Source organism: Humulus lupulus, chromosome 5 (assembly GCF_963169125.1).
Source record: "Humulus lupulus chromosome 5, drHumLupu1.1, whole genome shotgun sequence".
NCBI lineage: Eukaryota > Viridiplantae > Streptophyta > Magnoliopsida > Rosales > Cannabaceae > Humulus > Humulus lupulus.
This window is the reverse complement of record NC_084797.1, coordinates 45,502,624-45,524,319: the sequence shown is the minus strand read 5'-3', so window position 1 is coordinate 45,524,319 and position 21,696 is coordinate 45,502,624. Positions and strand designations below refer to the sequence as shown.

The following is a 21,696-nucleotide window of genomic DNA, read 5'->3' as shown; positions in this document are numbered from 1 at the left end:
ACTATAAAGAGCCCTAACTTTGAAACCCTCCCGATAAACCAATCATCAGGGGTTGTGGGAGTTCGTGAGACCTCTCCTTGGGAACATAGGAGACGGGGGCTCGCTAATATGGCATTGACAAATCATCACTCAGAGGACTCTACAAGAAACATGTCCTACTTCCTGCCATGTGTCGTCATTTGCTGATGTGGCCGATAAGTCGAAAATAGCCCGGAACAATTTTGAATTAGCTATAGAAATTAATTTTATATTTAAATTTGTGAAATTTAAAATTAGATAAATGTTTTTGGATTAGTTAGACATCTTATTTGTAAATTTAATATTCTAAATTAATATAATATTAATTTAATATTTCAATTGTTTTAAGAAATCAATTAAATATAATTTGATTATAATAATAGAAAAGATTTATTTGTAGTTGAATTAAACAAAGGGAAAATACAAATTTGACCCTTTTATTTTTGCAAAAAGTGTGATCGACCCTTGTGTTTTGTTAAATGATATTTCAAACTTCATGTTTTGCAAAACAGATCAAAATATTACCCTAAGCCCGGTTTTCGTCAAATAATATCTTCTGTTTCTTCTCTCTTTACCCGGCCTTTGGCAACTCTAACCTAAACCAGACCATAACTACCCAGCACCTTCATCAACAACATCAACTTCTTCCCTAACTCATTAGATCTCCCTCAATCTTTTTGAGACTCAAATCCATCTACTCTTACTCAAGAACCCAGCGATAAAATGTAGAATACAAATCTTAGGGGAGGAAAACTTCGGCGATTTCAGTGTGATGATTCTCGCATCTCCAGTGAGATAGAAATGGCTTCAACAATTGAAATTGAGCATCATTTGACTGATTTTTCTGAGCTTCTGTTCAAAAACCTAGATCTTCCCATTTTGAAGCAGCTCTTCCGTTTAGGTATCCCGCCGTCGGCGAGATCTAGCTGATACTACGTGTCACTCTAACAGGTTGGATCTACCATGGCTTTGAAGGTACTTGAATTTTTTTCTTTTGGTATCTAATTAATGGACTTAGTAGACCTAGCTTCCTTAGAATACTACTAAGGTTGGGTCTCCACTATGATATCATGTTGTTTTCATTACGTATTGGTTGTGACTGCTTGCTAAAACTACAAGTTATGAATTGGGCACCTAAGCTCTACACCTCCTATGATGACTGTCATCAGCACTCCAACCCCTACCAATTTGACCAACTGACCATCAAGTTGAATAAAAGAAGAAAGAAGAATAAGAAGAAAATTTGATTTTAAGTTTTTATATAATTTTATTATTTTTTGTTAATCTAGGTTTCAATGATGAACTCAATAATATGTTTTGATGAATTTTTAAGTTTTGAATCTAGGGTTAAGGATGAACTCAGAACATGTTTTTTTGTTTAATTTGAAATTTTTAATTTTTTTTGTTAGATTTTAATTAATTTTGTTAATGTTAAGGATTAAATTTAGATTTAGGTTTTAAGTTTAATGTTTAGGTTTCAATTTCAAAGTATGGGTATTTTAGTCGTATCAAAAAATTATTTGACTATAATCGGGCTCAGGATACAATTGTGATCCAAACACGAGGTCGATCGAATATTTTGGAAAAATATAGGGGCAGAACTGATAGTTATCCTAAAATAAATAAAATACTAGTGAAAAAATGTTTACTATTTTGGAGCAGAGCTACACAACAGTCATTGTCCCTTGATAGTGACTTGCGTAGGCCATATGGCAGGGCATGTTGGTATTTTTTTAGTCTTAAATTATTTTATTTTTTAATATTATTAAATAATAAAAATATTTTATAGTAAGAAAAAGTGTTTTAATTAAATAAATAATATTAAATTAATAAACCTTAAAATAACTATATAAATATATTTAGATTGAGAATACTACGATAGTGATAGTCTTTTAGAAATTGTTTATGATTCAAAGAGCTATTTCACAAAAGAGAAAAGAAAAGAATTTTCTGTATTGATCTCATGTGTTGAGAATATTAATGAAGTTCTAAATTGTCCTATTGTCATTTTTATGTGCCCACACACGTCTTGTTGTGCTGAGAACAATCTGAAAGGCTTTGGTGTCTTAAAACTTGGATAAGATGATAGTGAGAAATAGGCTTCAAGAGGTAAGTTTTCTATTTCGATTAATATATATATATATAAAATAGTTTTACATACAAATTTTTTTTCCATTAACAAGGTCATAAATCACTTTCCTTTTAATAACATTTTCCAACAAATACTTGACTTGGGTTGTAAATGCTTTTAATAGATATGTATTGCAAATGTGGTGTGGCTTAGAAGGCGCTAAGCTAAGCGTGTTTAAGGAGATGAAAATGTAAGGGAAATTTTACTATTTATGCATAATAGTGTGTCTAATTACTAAATAATATCAGCACAATTAACGTTTTCAAATTGGTGCTAAACTTTCACCAAGTATCAAAAATACCCCTCTCATTTTTTCTCACCCAAAATTTTTTCCCCACAAACTCTCTCAGTCTCTCTATCTCACTATTGCTCTTAAACCCCAAAAGCCCAAACCGAAATCCAAACCCCCAAAACCAAAACCCAAAATCGATCTCATCCTCTCTCTTTCTCTTCTCTGACATCAGCCACCGCCACAACCCACGAAGCTCGAAAACCCACGGTGGCCACGAAGCTTGAAACCCACGAACCCGTTGAACTCGTCGAAGCCATCCATCGAACCCATCAATTTTAAGGTAAATTCTTGAACCCTCGTGATGATTATTGTTGTCTCGAGCCCTTTGAATCTGGTGGTGTGGAATGGGTATGGAAGTTCTTAGGGCTAAGGTTTTCTCTGGTTTTTCTGATGGGGCTCGTGGGTTCGATGCAACCTCGATATGAGCTCTATGGGATGAAAATTTAGCCTAACATTCTGTTAGATTAGAGCTCGATAGAGATTGATAGGGATCGATAAATATGCTTGATAAGGATCGATGGGGTATGGTTAGGCTCAATAATAGCTCGATTATAGCTCGATGGTCACTATAGATTGCAATTCGATGGAAACTCGATGGGTTGGTGGTTAGGCTCGATGAGCTTGATATAAGCTTGACAGGAAACTAATTGGTTAGGCTCGATAGTTGCTCGATATAAGCTCGATTGTTCTTATTAAGGCAGATTAGAATTTTTTATATAAGTTAGCTTGATATGAGCTCGATTGTGATTCGATACTAGTACTCAATAAGCGTGATACTAGCTCGATAGAATTCGATAGAAGCTCTATAACCTTGTTTATTATAGATGCTTGATTAATTTTTCTAGATTCTATTTGACATTCTGTTTTTTTACCAATTTTTTTTTCATGTGTTGTTGCAGATGCCTAAGTTGCTTGTTCTGTTTAGTGATCACTTTCCTGGACGAGTCACGTATCGGGGTAGTAGCACTTCAAAGGACATTAAGAGTAGGTTTGTGCAGCTTGGGCTGATAGAAAGGGCTAAGGAATCCCTTTTCAAACAGTTTTTTTTTTTTTTTGCTCCGGAGATAAATTTCTCATGAGTTTTGGTGCATCAGCTGCTTTTGAGGAAAATTTCTAGTACTAAAGAAGATGAGGTGCATTTCTTTTTGGGGTTGAAGTCTTGAAGATTCAGCGTGGGAGAGTTTTCCCTAGTAACAGAATTGAATTTCAGTCGCTTCCCGTCAATAGAAGAGTAGGAGGAGCATAATCTCAGCAACCGCTTAATAATAGAGTATTTCAATGATGTTGAGAAAATACAACTCTCACAGGTGAACAATGCTTTCAAGACTTATACTGTTATGGAAGATGTGTACAAGCTTGGTCTTTGTTTGTTGGTTGAGGGGGTTCTGAATGCCATAGAGGGCAAGTTGCATATATGGTTAGATATTCTGAAGATGGCTGAGGACGTAGACTACTTCTTCAGCTATCCATGGGGGAAGTACTTTTATGGGAGACTTTTACAGTCTTGTAAAAAGGACATGGGGAAGTAAAAGGCCAACTATGACAACAAGAAGGAAGCCAAGGTGCAGCAAGAGTCCAAGTAAAGTATGTATGGTTATGCCCCGACCTTACAGTATTGGGCATATGAGGCTATCCAGCAGCTTGCGTTGGAGTTTGTTGTGATCTCGGGAAACACGGTCCCGAGGATGCTTTGTTGGTCGCATCGGAAGAACAAGGATTTTACCAAGTCTGTCCTTCATCGATGTTATCGAAGAAGAATGTAAGTTATATTTGAATAACATTAAACAATTTTTTTTTTATTTATAAGATTATCTTTTATTATTGTTTGAGTTAACCAAATGTTTTATGTTTTTTGCAGTTGATCGTTCTTCCGATGTTGAAGCCTTGACCAGCAAAAAAGGACAATTATTTATCGTTGAAAGAGGGAGATCTTCCCCTTTATCCCGGGCTTGGCCAGGATCCCGGGGAGGCTAATGAAGAGGAGGATGTGACTTTTGAGAAAGTCGCCGATATAGTTTCTCACGCAGTCAAAGAAGCGAAGATATTTGTTGATGTTATCCCGGAGGAGGAGAAGGGTGCAGGCCCTACCTCTCGTGTTGCCCCAGCTACAACCCCAACCTCAGCCTCAGCCCCAGCACGAGCCCCAGCCCCAGCCTCAGCCCCTGTGCTAGCTGAGTTGATCGAGCGGTTGGACAGAGTCGAGGGTTGAAAGGAGACCCTCCTAAAGAACCAATGAGTGATCCTAGACGCAGTTAGTCAGATCCTGACGTTTATTAAGGAGAGATCGAAGGGCTTCAAGTAATATTCAGACTTAGAGTCACTGGATATTCCTCTGGACTATGTTGATGATCCAACAACGCCTCCCACCATCATTGTAACACCTGATGTTGCGACTCCGAGAGTTGCTATTGTCAACCCTGAGGATGTTGCTGGGGTTTGGTTTCAGAGGACTAGATGCCAAAGATGCAAGTCAGATTGGTTTGAGGACTACACTATTCCCACAAGGAAAAGACCTCGCACTGATGCAGCTACACCAGAAGAGGAGGCTACACAGGTGTTGGACCCTCTAAAGAAGCTAGATCGCAAATAGTATAGGACAGTGTCCAAGTGGCTGCTTGGAAACATCCCCAACAAGACCCCGAGGGATGTAAAGACTGGGAATCACAGTCCATTGTGGTTTCTTATGTGGAAGACACCCCAGTCGTGGCTCAATGATGGGGTAAGCCATTTATACCCAATGTTAAAAAAAATATGTTTTGTTTTCAATTTTACAAGTTATGTTTTTATTGACTCGATGGGAGCTCGATAGGAGCTCGATTGGGGGGTTACATTGGATTGATATGGCTCGATAGTGGCTCGATGGGGTGTTGAACTAGGGCTGTTGTTTACTGTTTGCACTTATCTCAATAGAGGCTCGATAGTAGATCGATGGGGGTGTTGAACTAGGGTTGTTGTTTACTATCTGAGATTAGCTCGATGGGAGCTTGATGGGAGCTCAATAGTAGATCGATAGGGGTGTTAAACTAGGGTTGTTGTTTACTATTTGAGATTAGCTCGATGAGAACTCAATGGAGCCCGATAGTAGATCGATGGGGGTGTTGTAGGGTTATTGTTTATTGTCTGAGAATAGCTCGATATGAGCTCAATGGGGCGCAATATGGACTCGATGAGCTCGATGTTTAGTTTGATATAAGCTCGATAGTGCTCGATTATAAATCAATTTATTCATTTATGCACTATTTTTAGCCATTTATAATGGTCTTTGCGAACTTTTTATATTGTACTCTCTTTGTAGCACATTGATGCGGCACAACACATGCTTCGTATGCGTCGCAAGTATTTTTCCAACACATATTGCTAGAATGCTGTTGTGATGAACATTTATTTCTCACAATTGAAACCTGCCCGATATGATCAGTACAAGAAAATTACCAACAAAACAAAGTACACATGGGATTCTGACGTTATGTCCATGTTGACCGGCATCGAGGAGCAGTTTCTAGCATCTTGGGGAGAAGTTGAGGATGTATATTGGTGCCAGGACTATGAACAGCAACATTGGTTTGACATTGAGGCTTCTATTTCTAGTTGGACTCTCACTGTTTATGATTCAGACATCTCAGTGATTAGTGACGCAAAGATGGAGGAAATTATTAATCCATGGTACTTTTTGCTTCCTTCTCTATTGATGCAGAGTAAACTGCTCACTGATAGCTTGATGTTGAAGATTCCTGCAGCAGGAAAAAGGTCGCATCAGTTCACATGGCGTCGCAAACAGAAACTCGAGCTCACTTAGTCAAAGAGAAGGTAACAAACATCATCTTCATACTATATTTGTTTCTAAGTAAGATTATAGTATTGTACACTTAATGTTTATATTTTTTTTACAGTGGGGATTGTGGTGTGTATGTTGTCAGGCATATTGAGCATCTCACGGCCGACCTTCCATTGGAAACCATCTGCGATGAAATAATAGAGGTGTTCAAGAACAAGTGGACCACAGACTTGGGTATTAAAATTTGTTACCCTGATAATTGTATATATACAGGGTCTTTACATGTGCAGTTTTTTGTTTTTGGGTTCGGTTGTTCACTTTTTTTTTTGTAACTTTCATATGGCTATTATCGAGCTATATCGAACTAATATCGAGCTTCAATCAAGAAATATTATTTTCATATCCATTATCAAGCTGTTATCAAACTAATATCGAGCCATATCAAATCATTATCAAACTACTATTGAGCTATATTGAACCATTATTGAACTAATATTGAGTTAACATTTGAAGTCAGTTTAGAAGCTAAGTTAAAAACCATATTATTGAGTTCATATCGAGCTACTATCGATTTTACATCGAGTTCATGTCGAGCTCATCGAGTTTACATCAAGCTTAACATAAATTTTAAGAAAAATAAAAGAAAAAAGAATGGAAAGCAAGCTACGTTATTAATACAACAAGTCCAAATGGGAAAAAAGAGTTTATAGCCTGACTTTGCATGTAGCCATGTTGTAACGCCCTGGTTACCCCAGAACAGTTACAGTGAACGGTGAACCGGAAATTTGACCCGTTACCCGAGTCCTTTGGTTAAAAACGTGATCTAAGTGTCTTTATCAGGTTAAGGTGTAAACCAGTAAAAAGGAAAGGGTACATTTCATTAAGTAAATAAACTGCTCATGAGCCTTTTAAAATATTTACAAGTAGTTCAAGTTACAAAAGAGTTGCTACGGTTCATATATACAATCCCCGCCGGCCTAAGCAGCAAAAATAGGGTAAACCCCTAGTCCCTCTGAGAACTCCTTGACCGTGGCGGTCAAGCGGCCCTGTATGTACATTACATCGCCCAAGCTCTCCACTCAAGGCTGGCCAAGCTTTTCCTTTCCGTTACCTGCACCACAAAGCACCCATGAGCCAAGGCCCAGCAAGAAAACATAGCAAGACATGATATAATATCAACAACGTTCATAATAACCATTTAGGACTATCAGTCCAACAAGTAGGAGACAAAAGCCAAAAGTCATAATAATGAGCATCGCTCCCTCTAGCCATGTGACGATAGGGTCACCAGGGCTTAACCGATAGGAGATTTCTTTCATAAGCTTGATCAGGACAGGTGCATGGCGATTGGTCACCAACATAACCTTCCTCGCGACTCTAGAGTCGAAACTATGGACAACGTCCCTTAGCCTTGCGACAAACAGTCACCGGGGTCATATACCTTGGCTATAATCATCTGATCGTAGACCAGGCAAGCGCTTATAAGTTTCTTGACCCTAGGGTCGGTCTGGCATTAATGCTATAGAGCCATTCAATGCATGATTCTCGACTTTAGAGTCGGTCCCTAACTAGTCAGTGTCTCAAGCAGGTAATCGGCATTCAATGGCATTTAAGATGCAATCCATGTCCACATATATCAACCAACATGCCTCAAATATCAAACCAAACATGCCATATATCTATACAGGGTGCAACTGTAGTCTTACACTGTTTTCTTACCTCTGGTTCGAGTGAGTATTATAATATGAACGACCCCTGAGAACGATCAACCTTTAAATTCCTCGACGGCCACCTGGTCATAACCAAAATATAGGATTCATCAATAGAAATTATAACTGAGGGTTCCCAACCAAATCCCAGCCCCCGAGACACCAAATACTACCCAATCGGGCACTAGATCCAACCCCGAGGCCTATGGTTTGAATCCCTAAGCTAAAAACCACTTTTAGCAAATTTTGGCCTTAAGGGCCGCGACCCTCCCTGCTTCTGCGCCGCGGCGCGCCCTCAAACAGAGAGGGCTCTCCCTCTGCCAAACGCCAAGGGCCGCGGCGCTCCCCTGCTGCGCCGCGGCGCCCAGCCCAGAATGGCTAAGTCGGCCACACGCACTAGAATTTTAACCCTGCGTTTTCCCTCTCAAACCAGCCTCCCAAACCATCATGAAACCTCCTCCAAACATGTAATTGAACCCCCAAATAACAACCTTAGCTCACTCACATTAAACCCCAATCAACTAACACCAAAAACTCCCTTTAATCCTCACTCCCCACATCAAAATCCATGAGTTAAAAACCAGAACGAAAACAGAGTACTAACTGAAATTAATGGCCAAAACTCACCTTGAGACTAGCTTAATCCTCCCACACAGGCTAACACAAGTGCTCCAACCCAGCCTTGAGTTCCTCTAGCTTGAATTATCACCAAGAACACAAAACTCTCAAAGAAGAAATGAAGAAGATGAAGCTATGGGAAGGTACGGGAAGAGAAGAATCTAACCCTTGTTTTCTCTGCTTTATTCCACAGCCTTCAGCCACTAAACCTTATATATATCCTCCTTAAAAAGACCAAAATGCCCCTCATGTCATCTTAAGTCTCCAAAGCCACCCCAAGGGCAAAATTGGTACATTCTGCCCAACCCGTTAATTATAATTAACGCTTCCCAATTCCCGCTAATCTCAATATCCTCAAACACCAATATTTCATAACCCGTTACCCTAAAATCCCCGGTAACGCTATAACCTTTAATAGCACCCCGAGACTCACCCCGAGCCCCGAGCTCAAACCTGTTATGACCAAACCGATAATCACGTTTAAAGATCGTCTCATGTCGAAATACTCAAACCAATCCACATTATAATGTGGTCTCACAATATATCATTATCGCACAAACAAATATACAATTATACCCTCAACAGGCCAAATTACCATAATAACCCTGTAAGCAAATGTGGACTCACATGCGTGCATTTAACATCATATGATAATATAATTCCCATAAACATGCATAAACACATTTAATGGCATAATTAAACAGTTATGGCCCTCCCGGCCTACTAATCCAGCCATTAACCATAATAGAGAATCCGGGGCATTACACATGTTGTGCCCAAGACCACCACACATACTACACTTGCGCTCTTTGTGAATGATTTCGCCATTTGATGGAGTGCGGTTTGTCTTCCTTCTTCCCACATTTTTCTTCTTCGGCCGACCAACTGGTTGTTTCTCAATAAAAACCCCAACTTGCATTTTCTCTATGTTCTCGGGAACATCCCAATCATCCTCATTGCTAGTTGGGTAAATTGTTTCTATGTAAGACTCCATCCACATCTCAGTATTGTAATATGGGGAACACAGTGAGTAAATGTTGACACTGCGCAGGATGGCTGTAGCCACACCATGAACACAAGGATCACCCATTATTTGATCACATGCCACATGAGCATGATTTGGTCATCAAATTCACCCCACCATCACCTTCTCGGTCTACCACATGAAATTTGAACTGTCCAAAAGGGTGGACTTTCAAGTACCTTGCATCATCCGCAATGCCTGAGACATCTTTCTCATATATTGTTGCTAATTTGGACGTGCACTTCTCTACCTCATCCCGACGCGCAACAAACCATAACTAAATTGTGAAACGATTGAATTCCACAAAACTAGTGACTGGAAAGGCTCTTGTATCTCTGGTTTTGTTATTGAAGCTTTCAACGTAGTTACTTGTCATTATATTGTATCGATTCCCAAGAAAGTAAGCACGAGTCCACTTATCGAAACCAATACCCTCGAGATATTGAGCTATGGCAGGATCCATTTGCTTTATATTGTTGAAGAACTTGTGAAATTTTGACTTTCGAAATGCACATGTCGCATTCCACATCTCCTTGTGACAGTGATCATTCTTGAACTTAGCGATTGCATTCATACTTATGTGATGGTAGCATTCGTCGTGGTAGGCATCATGGAAGACCAACTCAAGAGCATGAATAATTCTAGCATGTCTGATACAAAAGCCAGATTATCAACAACTCCAATGGCTTCCTTCAATTTCATAATGAAATACTTCCAAGAATTATGATTCTCACTGTTTACAATCGCAAATGCAATTGGATAAATGTTGTTATTCACATCCAATGCAACATCACACAGCATGTGGCCACCATACCTTGACTTCAAGAAAGTGTCATCCCCACATATAGCAGGAAGACATGATGTAAATCTCCTTCTACAAACTCCAAGTGAGAAGAAATAGTAAAGAAAGTGATCATCCTCTGTGACAAAATCAGTTATTGTACTTGGATTCTTTTGTTGCAGCATGTACAAGTAAGAAGGTAGCTTGGAGTACGATTCTTCAGGTGTCCCACTGACATAATCGAGTGACTTCTCTCTGCATCTCCAAGCCTTCATATAACTCATCGATCCCAAAATTATTCTTCATATCCTCCTTTATGATGTTTTCAGGGTAGCTAGTGCCATCAGTAGCATATTTGTTCTTGATAAGATGCCCAATGACCCAAGGTGTTGCTTGACAATGCTCTTTCTGTCGTAATTCTAGTGAGCAAGTATGTACTATTATAAACAGTGACCTCAAACATCTCCGATCGCAATACTTGTTCCCCCTTATTCTCCAACCACAGTCAAGATCCTTGCAGGTGATATACAACTTATTGGTACCAGACTTTTTAACCATAAACTCAAAATTATTCTTCATTGCGAAGAGAGTTGCTTTGTTTTTCAATTCCATCTTGTTCTCAAAAGTCTCTCCAAGGTGTAGTTCTCCCAACAGTACACTGGATGAGGGTGTGTCAAATCGACTAGAAGCCATGATATCTTCATTTGTAAACTTGGGAGCATTCCATCTTCTGTGATCTTCTGTTGAACATATTGGAATGTTCTCTGTATTGTTATATTTTGTTCCATCAGGACGACTAGAGCTGGTGCGAGTTGTTCGACGTCCTTGACTTGGTTGGTTCGCCCATGCAATAGGACATAATGGTTGTTCTTGTACTTGTTCGACTTGCAAATCATCAAACATGTCAATCGACACTTCTGCATTATAATATGCCTCTGAATCGTATCTTGAGTCCTCATTATGTTCAGCTACTGGATTGTCATTCACATAGGGGTCGTCTCATACTTGTTGTCCCTCAGGTCACCAATAAGACCTCCTAAAGTACTGGCTACTCCCTCAGGTCTGGGAGTGGAATATGAATCTACAATGACAATCTCTTAACAAGAGTGACACACAAGGCTAACCTTTCTTTAGATGTTACTCCTAAGAATGCACGGACACAAAGATCACTTTCAACATGAACGGGTGTAAACGGTTGATCGTCACATGTGTAAGGAACCTCCACTGTTAACCCATACATCTGTTTACCAACTTTAAGTTTCTTGTGCAATATGTCAAGAAGTTGCAAGTACGATACAGTATCTGTAACGACTCGGATTTTCAAGACTCGATAATGCGGAAATATAAATGTTTTCATTTAACAAAATGTCTCAAAAACCCATAGAAAAAAAAAACTTTTTAAAAATTCGTATGGCCATACTTAACATTTAGTTACAAACATGTTTTATAAAGAGTAGAGTGAGCCTAGTTTAGGAAAATTACACAACATTTCCAAAAATAAATGGCTTCCCAAAAGGTCGGTCCACATGTAGATTTGCAAGGAAGACTCTGGCGCTCACTGCTCTGCCTTGTCCTTGCTCTTACCTACAACATGAAACAACTAGGTAAGTAAAAACGCTTAGTAAGATCAACTTTCAAACAAAGCAGATGGAGAAATAGGGATCCGGACCCATCCGGATCCTACACAATCAATTTCAAGAACGCTAAAGCGTCCTGGCAAACTTATGGTCATGCCTGATAACCAAGGATAATTTAATTCATATCTAGATAAAAATCCTGCACTCAGAAAAATCTCAGAACAAGCAGATATATTATATCACAGCTAATTCTTATCAACAATTATATCCCTGCACTCAGAAAATCCCAGAGCAAGCAGATATATTATATCACCATATAATTCGAGACCAATGCTCGACAATTTCCAACAATTCAGGCGTAACGCGCCCTCCAACATAATTGCTAATCTGTAAAAGAGAACCGAGTCTCCACACTAAGATCTAGCCAATAAATATTCTCATCAAGGGTAACTATCGTGTTACCTAGGGCATCGCTACTTATTCAAGAGTGTAATCCAATTTACACGGTTTTACGGAGACTTCTATGTTAATCAGTGGTGCTGGTGAGCAGTTGCCCCTAGGGTGTTCAGCCTCACTCAATCTTGGCAACCCCTAGTATCTCTAGGCACTCTCACTGAATGGCCAATATTCACGGCTGCTATCCGGGAATAACTTATCAGAGCACTTGCTCGGATTCTAACCGTCCAATGATTAAGTAAGCATGAGGGCCCCTAGGTCCCATTTATCTTGGCGCCCCTAGGTTTAACCAGCTTATCCTCATCTCATGGCCACTCGTCGCAGTAATGAACCGGACATAAATAAAATCAAGCAGTGTGACGGGGATCAACCGTCTAGGATATGACGGACTTCTACCATTCATATTTTCTAAATCAGCACTCACTAGACTAACGTCTCTAAGCAACTTTCTATGACAGCCTATATATATGCATGTATCCCTATACTAGCATACAAGACAATAATCATTTCATGTTGCAGCCATACAATATAAGTTGACTTACTTGGAGTCCTTAGCGCTCAGCAGGTTTTCACCCTCCAACGTTTAGTCCAGTTACGCTTAGCCAATACTGTAGTTATCTATACAGTATACTCGGATTAATTATGGCACTCATAATTCATTACTATTATTTTGGGCAGTTTGGTCATTTTAATAAAAGTCATTTGTAAGGATTTATAATCCTTATTCGGTTTTAAACCTATTAAGGAAAGTCATGCAAAATATTCGAGACTAAACCCTAAGTCTCGGGGAGACCTATCCTAAGGTCTCGATACCTAGGCTCGGGTATCACAATGGTATTTCCCCACAACCCGCTAAAAATCTTATTCTTTCAAGGTATCGCTATTAACCCGCACTTTCGACTAGTTGGTTAAAATATGTAAGATTTTAGCCGGTATTATATCCAGAAAATACAAATAAATTCCTTAATTATTTTTAAAGAAAATAAACTCTTTAAATTTTCCTTTTATTTTTCTTAAGGTTTTAATATCTAAAACCGTTTTAAGAAAATTGCCTAATTTGTCTTAATTAGGAAAACCGTTAAAAATTTCTCATCTTGACTAATTAATTTTCCAAAAGCAATTAATTAATTTTACTTACTAGAAAAATAATTCATTTAATTATTTTCTCAAAATATAGGGTTTTAAACCCTCTTTTAATTTATTAACTATTAATAAATTAAATCTCTTATTTTTAAAAAGAATAAAAACTCCTTAATAAAAATAATTCATTTAAACTCAAAGGGGTAATTTTAGTGAAAATATGATTTCAAGACTTACCATTTTATATCTTGAAATAAACAAAATTTTACTTTTTACCTTATGTTCCAAAATCTCATTTTTACACTAAGTGTGAAAAGCCTATTTTTCACATTTTTAACTACATACTTCGTTAGTTCATAACTTGAAATTTACTTACCCAATTGTTAACTACATTTCCCAATTCCATTTTTGTTATGCCATTTAGGTATTTGTAAAATCTTAGGTCAAAATGAGCATTTTTTATTGGTGAAATCATTTTCCAACAATGAGGTAAAAATGACATTATTTTCAAGTCCTTATTTTTTTTCCAAACTTTGACAGTTAATAACTTTCAAACTGTTCAATATTTTCTTACCAAATTTTACAGTGGAATAATAGGTTATTCCATAAATATGTCCACAAAATTTTAGGAAAAATTGGGTTCATTTTCCCTATACAGTGGCTGTCCAAACTTGGTTCCGAAAATAAGAATACAAAAAAACTGTTTTTTACCTAAACTTTGAAATAGCATAACTTACTCATTTCTAAAAAAAATTTAGTGTTTCAAAAGCTCAATTTTATGTACTCAATCTCAACAACATCACAGTACAATTTAATTTTACAAAACCAATATACAGTGGCTGCTTGACCCCTTGGAAGTCATAGCTCAAAACATGTTTTGTTTTAGGGTATCCTACAAAACCCTTGGGGGTTTTGGTTCCCATTTTCAAACATCAATACACATGCATCATAAAAATTATTAAACAACTACCATAACCTTATTACATCACCAACAAGAAACTTTAAGCCTTAAATATACAAAATAATGCTTAAAACTAAAAACCCTTCAACAAAATCATGAAAAGTAAACTTTTTACCTCTTTGGTGTTCTTGCTTAAGGTTTTGACCTTCCTATTAGCTTTGGCTCCTCCAAAACCTTTCAAAAACCCTAACCAACTTCCCCCAACAACATAGGTAATTAGCTATTTGAAACTCTATGATTAAAACTTGACAAAAGTCTAGATTAATGAAACTTTACCTTAGGGAAAACCCTTCCTAGACCAAGACTTAGCTTCCAAGTTTCTTTGGTGTTCTTGGGGTTGAAAATGGAGAGAACACTTGAGAGAGTCTTCAAAAATTAGATGAGAGTGAATGAGGGAGGGAGAGTGGTCGGATTTGGGGGTTAGAATGGCTCACACAACTCTTCAAAATATCACAAAACACTTGAGTGCTTTTCTACCTACTTGCCCACTTGACTTCTTAATTAAATGGGAGTTAAACTTTATCAAATTGGGTTCACACCACTCTAAAATAGCACATGGCCGGCCACCCTTTGCCCTATATGTGATCATTAATTTTTTTTTTATTATATTTTTTTTTATAAAGGTTAATAAAGATTTCATAAGAAGAAAAGTCCAAATTGGCTTTTGACACCTTTTTTTACTCTTATTAAGTTTTAATCACCAAACTTAACATTAATTTATTAAATTTAATGTCTCTCACATTTAAATTTAATTAATCACATAATAAAATTTAACATAAGGTCCATTCATGGAATAAAATTCCTCATTTCGGCAAAATTAGGCATTTACCACAAAATGCCTTAAAATTTCTATTTTCTTTTAGGTTTATTATTTTTGACCAAACTTTAAATTTTATGAATGTATTTTATGCCCAAAATATAATTGCCATGATTTTTCGTTTTATTTTCCGAGATTTTTACCCGATCAGGGTTTTTGTGTCGGTCCAGGACCGAAAGTCTTATCTTGACTTTTAAAAATCACAAAATTCATATTTTGGCTAGCAATAACTCATGGAATACTTACAAACAAAATATAATATTATTTAAAATAATATTCTTAACCCGGGGGAAAAATCCCGACCCGAGTCGTTTAAAGGTACCCAAAAACATAGGACGTTACAGTATCCTCCATCGGTATCACCATGCATTGAGGGTCCTTGAAAATCTACTTATTCCCTTGTAATTCTCAAACACCATTGTAGGATACAAAAACGTAAACAAAGGAACCTGTGTTGGAAAAAAAAACATAGAAATTAAAAAAAACAAAACTTATCAATTTTTCACAAAGTCATGAAAAAAAGATTATTATCGAGCTTCAATCGAACTCTATCGAGTTACCATCGCGCTCTCATCGAGAGCTTATCGAGTTCTTATCGAGCTAAAAGTTCTTAAACCGAACATAAACCTAACCAAAACCTTCATCGAACCCCTATCGAGCCATATCGAGCATATAGAGAAAATAACTACACCAAATATTCTACGGTCCAATCGAACGCTTATCGAGTTACCATCGAGCACAATCGAGCAACAAAGCCTAAAACTATCGAGCTATAACCGAACTATATCGAGCAGCATCGAGCTCATAAAAGATCCTTCTTCTACATACCATCGAGCCCTATCAAATTGTTATCGAGCTCCTATCAAGCAAAAAAGTTGTAGAAAACCCAAAAAAATGCATATCGCGGAATCTCTCTAAAAAAACTCAAAAATCACACCAATATATGCTCAGATCTGTTCGAAATAGCCAAAAAATGTAAACAAACAATACCCAACACTTATAATGAACAATCTTCTTACCTATGGTTTTTCTTCTCCAAAAACCCTCAAAATGGATGTTGCATTTGATATTGGCGACTTCACAAAGACAATGGATATGGCTAACAACGATTTCGGCAAGAAAATCATACAAATATGTCAGTTTTAGGGAGGATTTCGTGAGAATGAGAGAGAGAGAGAAGAGAGAGGAAGAAAATGTTTTAGGATTCTTGATATAATGGGAGGGGTATTTTGGGTATGAGATGAATGTTTAGCATTAAATTGAAAAGATTAATAGTGCTAGGGTTTTTTAGTAATAGGCATTATTAAGTATGAATAGTGAAATTTCCCAAATTAAATACTCTGTCATAGACTTCAATTATTTCAGGTCTTGTTGTGAATGGTTTTTGCAAATTTGGCATTTGAAATCTTCTCACAAATGTTAAAAAAGGGCAGACAACCAACTCAAGGAATCTTTGTTAGGATTTTACTAACTTGCGGCTCACACAAGGTTGGTAGATAAAGGGTTAAAATATTTTCAAACTATGGAAAAGGTTGATGGACTCAAACCATAAATGAAACACTACGGGTGTGCTGTGGATCTTTAGAGCCACTTCGACTATCTAGAGAAGGCATACGACTGTATAATAAAAATGCACGTGGTTCCCGATGTTGTTGTTCGGAGAATTTTGTTGAACGCTTGTAAGCTTTATGGAAATGTGGCCATTCCGGAGATTGCCACAAAGAAGCTTCTTGAAGTGGATCCTTGCAATAGTGGTAATTATGTTCTTTCATCAAGTACTTATGCTCGTATTGATAGATGGGATGATGTTGAAAAAAATGAGACAATTAATGAACAAGAACAATGTGCAGAAGCCATTTGGTTATAGCTCCATCGAAGTCAATGGTTTAACATCACAAATAAATAATTCGATGAATCGACATTTTATTTAATTAAGGATAGTTACAAGTACAAGTACAGATTTAACACATCAATTGAGATAATGTGGTAGGATTGGTGGACAAACGATGTTTGCAGTGCCACTAAGGTTATTCTGAAAAATCTGGTGAGTTCTTAAAGATTAAACATAACCTTAATGGCATTACCTCCACCAGCACTAGTTTCAAAAGCAACATCAATCTCATTCTGTGAAAACCCAAATCTGTGGGTTATCAGTGGCTTTACATCAATCTTACCAGTCCTCAACAACTCGATGCAAAGTGGCCAAGTATTCCTATAACGAAATATGCCAATGATATCAACTTCCCTGTTACCAAACAAATATGAAATTAGTATTTCTAGAGAGAAAAAGCATGTTTGATTAAAGTCTGAATAATAATATGAGCATTGTTTGGTTGCCAGTAGGTGTAATAGCTTGCTTACTCGCCTGGCAGCAGCAGGGGTAATAGGGGCAGTCATCTCACTCTGAGCTAACCCAATGAGGCAAACTTTCCCACCTGAACGAGTAGCATTCAAAGCTGTTGACATGGTTTTGTTATAACCAACACAATCAAAGCTCACATCAATGTCGGTACCCATGGCACTTTTTATCTCCTCCACGTCTTTATTTACATCCTGTTTAAGATCACAACTTAGAAACCCTTTTTAGCAAACATTTGAGTTGAAAAATATTCAAAGGCAAGATCAAAGAACCTGGATATTAGTTGAAACTAAAACAGTCTTATCTGCACCAAGGCTCTTGGCAATCGACAATCGGCGGTCATCAACGTCATTTATGAGAATTCTAGGAGCTCCAAAAGCTCGAGCAGTCAGTAGAGTAACAAGGCCTATAGGTCCAGCTCCCATGATCAATACGTTGGTCTCTGGACTTACATTTGCTCGGCGACAAGCATGAACAGCAACACTCAAAGGTTCACACATTGCACCTTCTTCCAAGCTTACATTTTCTGGCAACTTATAGCACAAGTCTGCCGGGTGCACCACCTAAAGAAAGAGAATGAAAGATTGATTTTTCCTTGATATATTTTGAGATTGTGGTTTTTTGCTTTTGTAATTTGAATAATGGGCAAAGGAAAAAGACTTAAAAAGCTTTTAAAGGTCATACCTTGTTGGCAAGAGAACCATTAGTTGGAGGAGAGCCAAAAAATTTCATTTTGGGGCAGAGATTGTAACGGCCACTTTTGCAGAGATTGCATTGGCGACAACTAATTCCAGGCTCTAATGCCACGCGATCACCCACCTCTAGTGACTTGACCTCGCTCCCTACTTCTTCAATCACACCCGCACACTCGTGTCCTATTACCATTGGCTTTTTTACTATGAAATTCGCACATCTCATCGTCTTTTCAACACATTCAAAATTCCGAACAGATAGATTAGTTCAAGTAAAAAAGAGTAACAAAACAGGAATAACTTTTTTTTAAAATGCAATAAAGAAGGTACAATTAGGTAAATACTTAGGGGTCTTACTACCTTAAAGTGATGAATATCACTTCCACAAATACCCAGAGCTTTTACTCGAACTTTCACATCATGGGGTCCTAAGAACACACAAGCTTTGTTAAAAGGAGTGGAGTTCATGGAACACTGTAAGGGGCATCAAAAAGGGTTAATTGAAATTTAAAATTTACTTAAGAGTTAAGACCAAGAAATTAAAGCTAGCTGTATCTCAAAGCCTCAAGAAAGTTCATTTAGCTTGGGATTCTACCAGGCTTCACCATTCATGGGATTTTAGCCAACACAAGTTATATGATTAGCCATCCGATCATCCATCGTGATTAAATTAAATGATATATATAAGAAATTTTACAATATCAAGGAAAACGTTACCCAAAGGAGGAAGATGATATGGTTGAATCTTGAGCGTTTTGATACCAAGAAGCCAAGCAGCCATATTGGTTTCTCCCTCTTTGCTTGCCATGGCTTGATCTTCACCGTTCTGTGACGTCTCTCTTTCTCTCTCAGTTGCTGCCTCACTTTCTCACTCTCTCTCTCTTTGTCAGCATACGTATCCCATTTGGGGCAATTTTGTGACTAACCTTATACATAGCCCACCCTTATACATAGCCCACCAATCAAATGTCATTTTCTTGCCCCACTAAATTATTATACCAATGTTCTTTTAAATCATCTAAACATCATTTGAAGTTAACCCTCACTGGACTCCAAGCCACTGCTCTTGGTTTGCACTCCTAGACCACTTTCTTTATTCCATATCCCATTATTCTTATTAATGCTATTTCGATTTTTTCTGTATTCTCATGGTCTAACTTTTCATATTTTGTTCTAAGTTTTTTCAGAGAAATTTATTCTAGATTGATTTAGATGCATGATACAGGTACACTTATTTATTGTAGACGAAATCATCACTTAAAAGAAAATATTATCTTGAATTTGTATTCACGTTTTTTGTTTTTATTTTTATTTTTCAGTGTAGACCTTGGCATTTACCTAATTTTTTATCATAGTTTTGCATGGAGTGCCCAAACTTAATCACTTGTACCACTTAGGTCACCAACTTTTATTTTGTAGCAATTAGATCCTTACATTTATTTTTAGGTTCACATAGATCCTAATGTTATATTTTATTAAATAAATTCTATTATAAAATTATTGAGAACACTATAAACTAAAATATAAAAGCACATAAAGAGTAATACAAAGGAATAGTGAAATCTTGTGTATTTTTTCAATGAGGGATGAACTCCTATTTGTACAGATAAATATGCACTAAGAAAATCAAGTAACTACCTTGAATACAATCAAGAATTAATACTAATATTTAACTTCGGGTAACCTAGTAATTCTATATTATTATGGACATCCATATATATATATAATATTTATAATATTTATCATTGGAAACCCAAGAAAACTACCTCATTAAAAACCTTGCCACTAAAATCTAGTGGGATAAAAAACTAAGCCAAGTAAAAAAGAGTGCAGTGTGTATTTACTCCCCCTCATTTTGACACTATTGAAGATCTTTTAATCGGCGCATTCCGATCTTATGTACCATCTTCTTGAACATTGATGTTGGTAATGACTTTGTAAATAAGTCAGCAAGATTGTCACTTGATCGAATTTGATGAAAATCAATATCGCCACTCTTTTGAAGATCATATGTGAAAAAGAACTTCGGTGAAATGTGTTTGGTTTTATCTCATTTAATGTACCCTCCTTTTAGTTGAGCAATACATGCAACATTATATTCGTAGAGAACTGTTCGTACTTCTTTATTGGGTGTTAATCCACATGTTCCCCGGATATGTTGTATCATTGACCTCAACCATACACATTCTCGACTTGCCTCATGAATTGCAAGTATTTCAGCATGATTTGAAGAAGTAGCTGTTAGAGTTTTCTTTGTTGAACGCCAAGATATAGCAGTGTCACCGCATGTGAAAAAATAGCCTGTTTGAGATCTGGCTTTATGTGGATCAGATAAATATTCTGTACCTGCATAACCAATTAGTTGTGACCCACATTTATTTGAATAGAATAACCATTTATCAATAGTACCCTGAAGATAGCACAGTATGTGCTTAATCCCTTTCCAGTGCCTATACTTTAGAGAAGAACTATATCTTGCTAATAAATTTATAGAAAATGCTATATCAGGTCTTGTGCAATTAACAATATACATTAAGGCTTCTATTGCACTAAGATATGACACTTCAAGACCAAGGAGTTCTTCATGTTCTTTTCCAGGTTGGAAAGAATCATTTTTCACATAAAGTGATCTAACCACCATTGGGCTACTCAATGGGTGTGATTTGTCCATATAAAATCGTTTCAAAACTTTTTCAACATATGTTGATTGACGAATAAAAATTTCACCCTTTAAATGCTCTATTTTTAAACCAAGACAAAATTTTGTTTATCCAAGATCTTTCATCTCGAACTCTTTCTTTAGATATTCTACAGCTTTTGAAAAAATTTCAAGAGTTCCAATAATATTTAAGTCGTCAACATATACAACCATGATAACAAACTCAAAACCTAATCTTTTTATGAAAACACATGGGCAAATAGGATCATTTTAATATCTTCCTTCTAGCAAATATTAACTGAGTTGATTGTACCACATGCGCCCAGATTGTTTTAGTCCATACAGTGATCTTTGTAATTTAATTGAGTACATTTTCACTATGACTTGAATTATATGCATCAGAGATCATGAATCCTTGTAATGACCCAACTATTTCTAAGACTTAGACCATTAAAACTACTAAACATAACGACTACTTTGAAGAGAACATACACGAGAAATATTCATAACTTTATTGAATACTTTAAAATAATATTTGTAATACATAAATGAGCTCATTGTTTTAAAATAAAACATAACTTTAAATGAAATTGTTTACAAGCTAAATTCGGAAAACACATAAAAACGTAATTTAAAACGACTAAAGAAAAAAATATTGTCCTCGAATCGACACGCAGCCCATCCACTCCATTCACCTCGACACACATGTCAAGCTTCCAAGAATCCTTCCGCCTTTGTATCTATTTT

The 21,696-nt window shown here is 36.9% G+C and overlaps 2 protein-coding genes and 1 long non-coding RNA gene across 5 annotated transcripts; all 3 read right to left on the bottom strand.

Annotated features, from left to right (window-relative positions):
• Positions 1 to 11,682: 11,682 nt before the first annotated feature.
• On the bottom strand, positions 11,683 to 15,215 carry LOC133780378 (uncharacterized). Of its 2 annotated transcripts, XR_009869272.1 has the most exons (3): positions 14,699 to 15,196; positions 14,538 to 14,616; positions 11,683 to 11,932 (listed from the first exon to the last, which is right to left on the bottom strand). It is a non-coding gene; the product is annotated as an uncharacterized LOC133780378 (long non-coding RNA). The 2 variants fall into 2 exon arrangements; XR_009869271.1 differs by having other exon boundaries at positions 14,538 to 15,215.
• Positions 15,216 to 17,138: 1,923 nt separating this feature from the next.
• Positions 17,139 to 19,210, bottom strand: LOC133834801 (L-idonate 5-dehydrogenase-like). 2 transcript variants are annotated; one of them, XM_062264553.1, is made up of 6 exons: positions 19,008 to 19,208; positions 18,651 to 18,718; positions 18,283 to 18,519; positions 17,871 to 18,161; positions 17,605 to 17,792; positions 17,139 to 17,484 (listed from the first exon to the last, which is right to left on the bottom strand). In XM_062264553.1, exons 1-6 carry the CDS (start codon positions 19,096 to 19,098, stop codon positions 17,292 to 17,294), a joined length of 1,068 nt encoding a protein of 355 aa, XP_062120537.1. In that variant the 5' UTR covers positions 19,099 to 19,208; the 3' UTR covers positions 17,139 to 17,291. The 2 variants fall into 2 exon arrangements, with proteins under 2 accessions (XP_062120537.1, XP_062120538.1); XM_062264554.1 differs by having other exon boundaries at positions 17,289 to 17,484; positions 17,601 to 17,792; positions 19,008 to 19,210.
• A 1,130-nt stretch (positions 19,211 to 20,340) lies between these two features.
• Positions 20,341 to 20,961, bottom strand: LOC133779104 (secreted RxLR effector protein 161-like). The gene has a single exon (XM_062219101.1). It carries the CDS (start codon positions 20,959 to 20,961, stop codon positions 20,341 to 20,343), a length of 621 nt encoding a protein of 206 aa, XP_062075085.1.
• Between the last annotated feature and the right edge of the window lie 735 nt (positions 20,962 to 21,696).

Bases quoted from the DNA above. Each gene is read 5' to 3' on its own strand.
- LOC133834801 (XM_062264553.1), bottom strand. From the start codon at position 19,098: ATGGCAAGCAAAGAGGGAGAAACCAATATGGCTGCTTGGCTTCTTGGT. The intron at 18,719-19,007 runs GTAACGTTTTCC...GTGTGTTCTTAG, and splicing joins ATATCATCTTCCTCCTTTGG to GACCCCATGATGTGAAAGTT. The intron at 18,162-18,282 runs GTATGACCTTTA...CTCTTTCTTTAG, and splicing joins ATGGTTCTCTTGCCAACAAG to GTGGTGCACCCGGCAGACTT.
- LOC133779104 (XM_062219101.1), bottom strand. From the start codon at position 20,961: ATGGACAAATCACACCCATTGAGTAGCCCAATGGTGGTTAGATCACTT.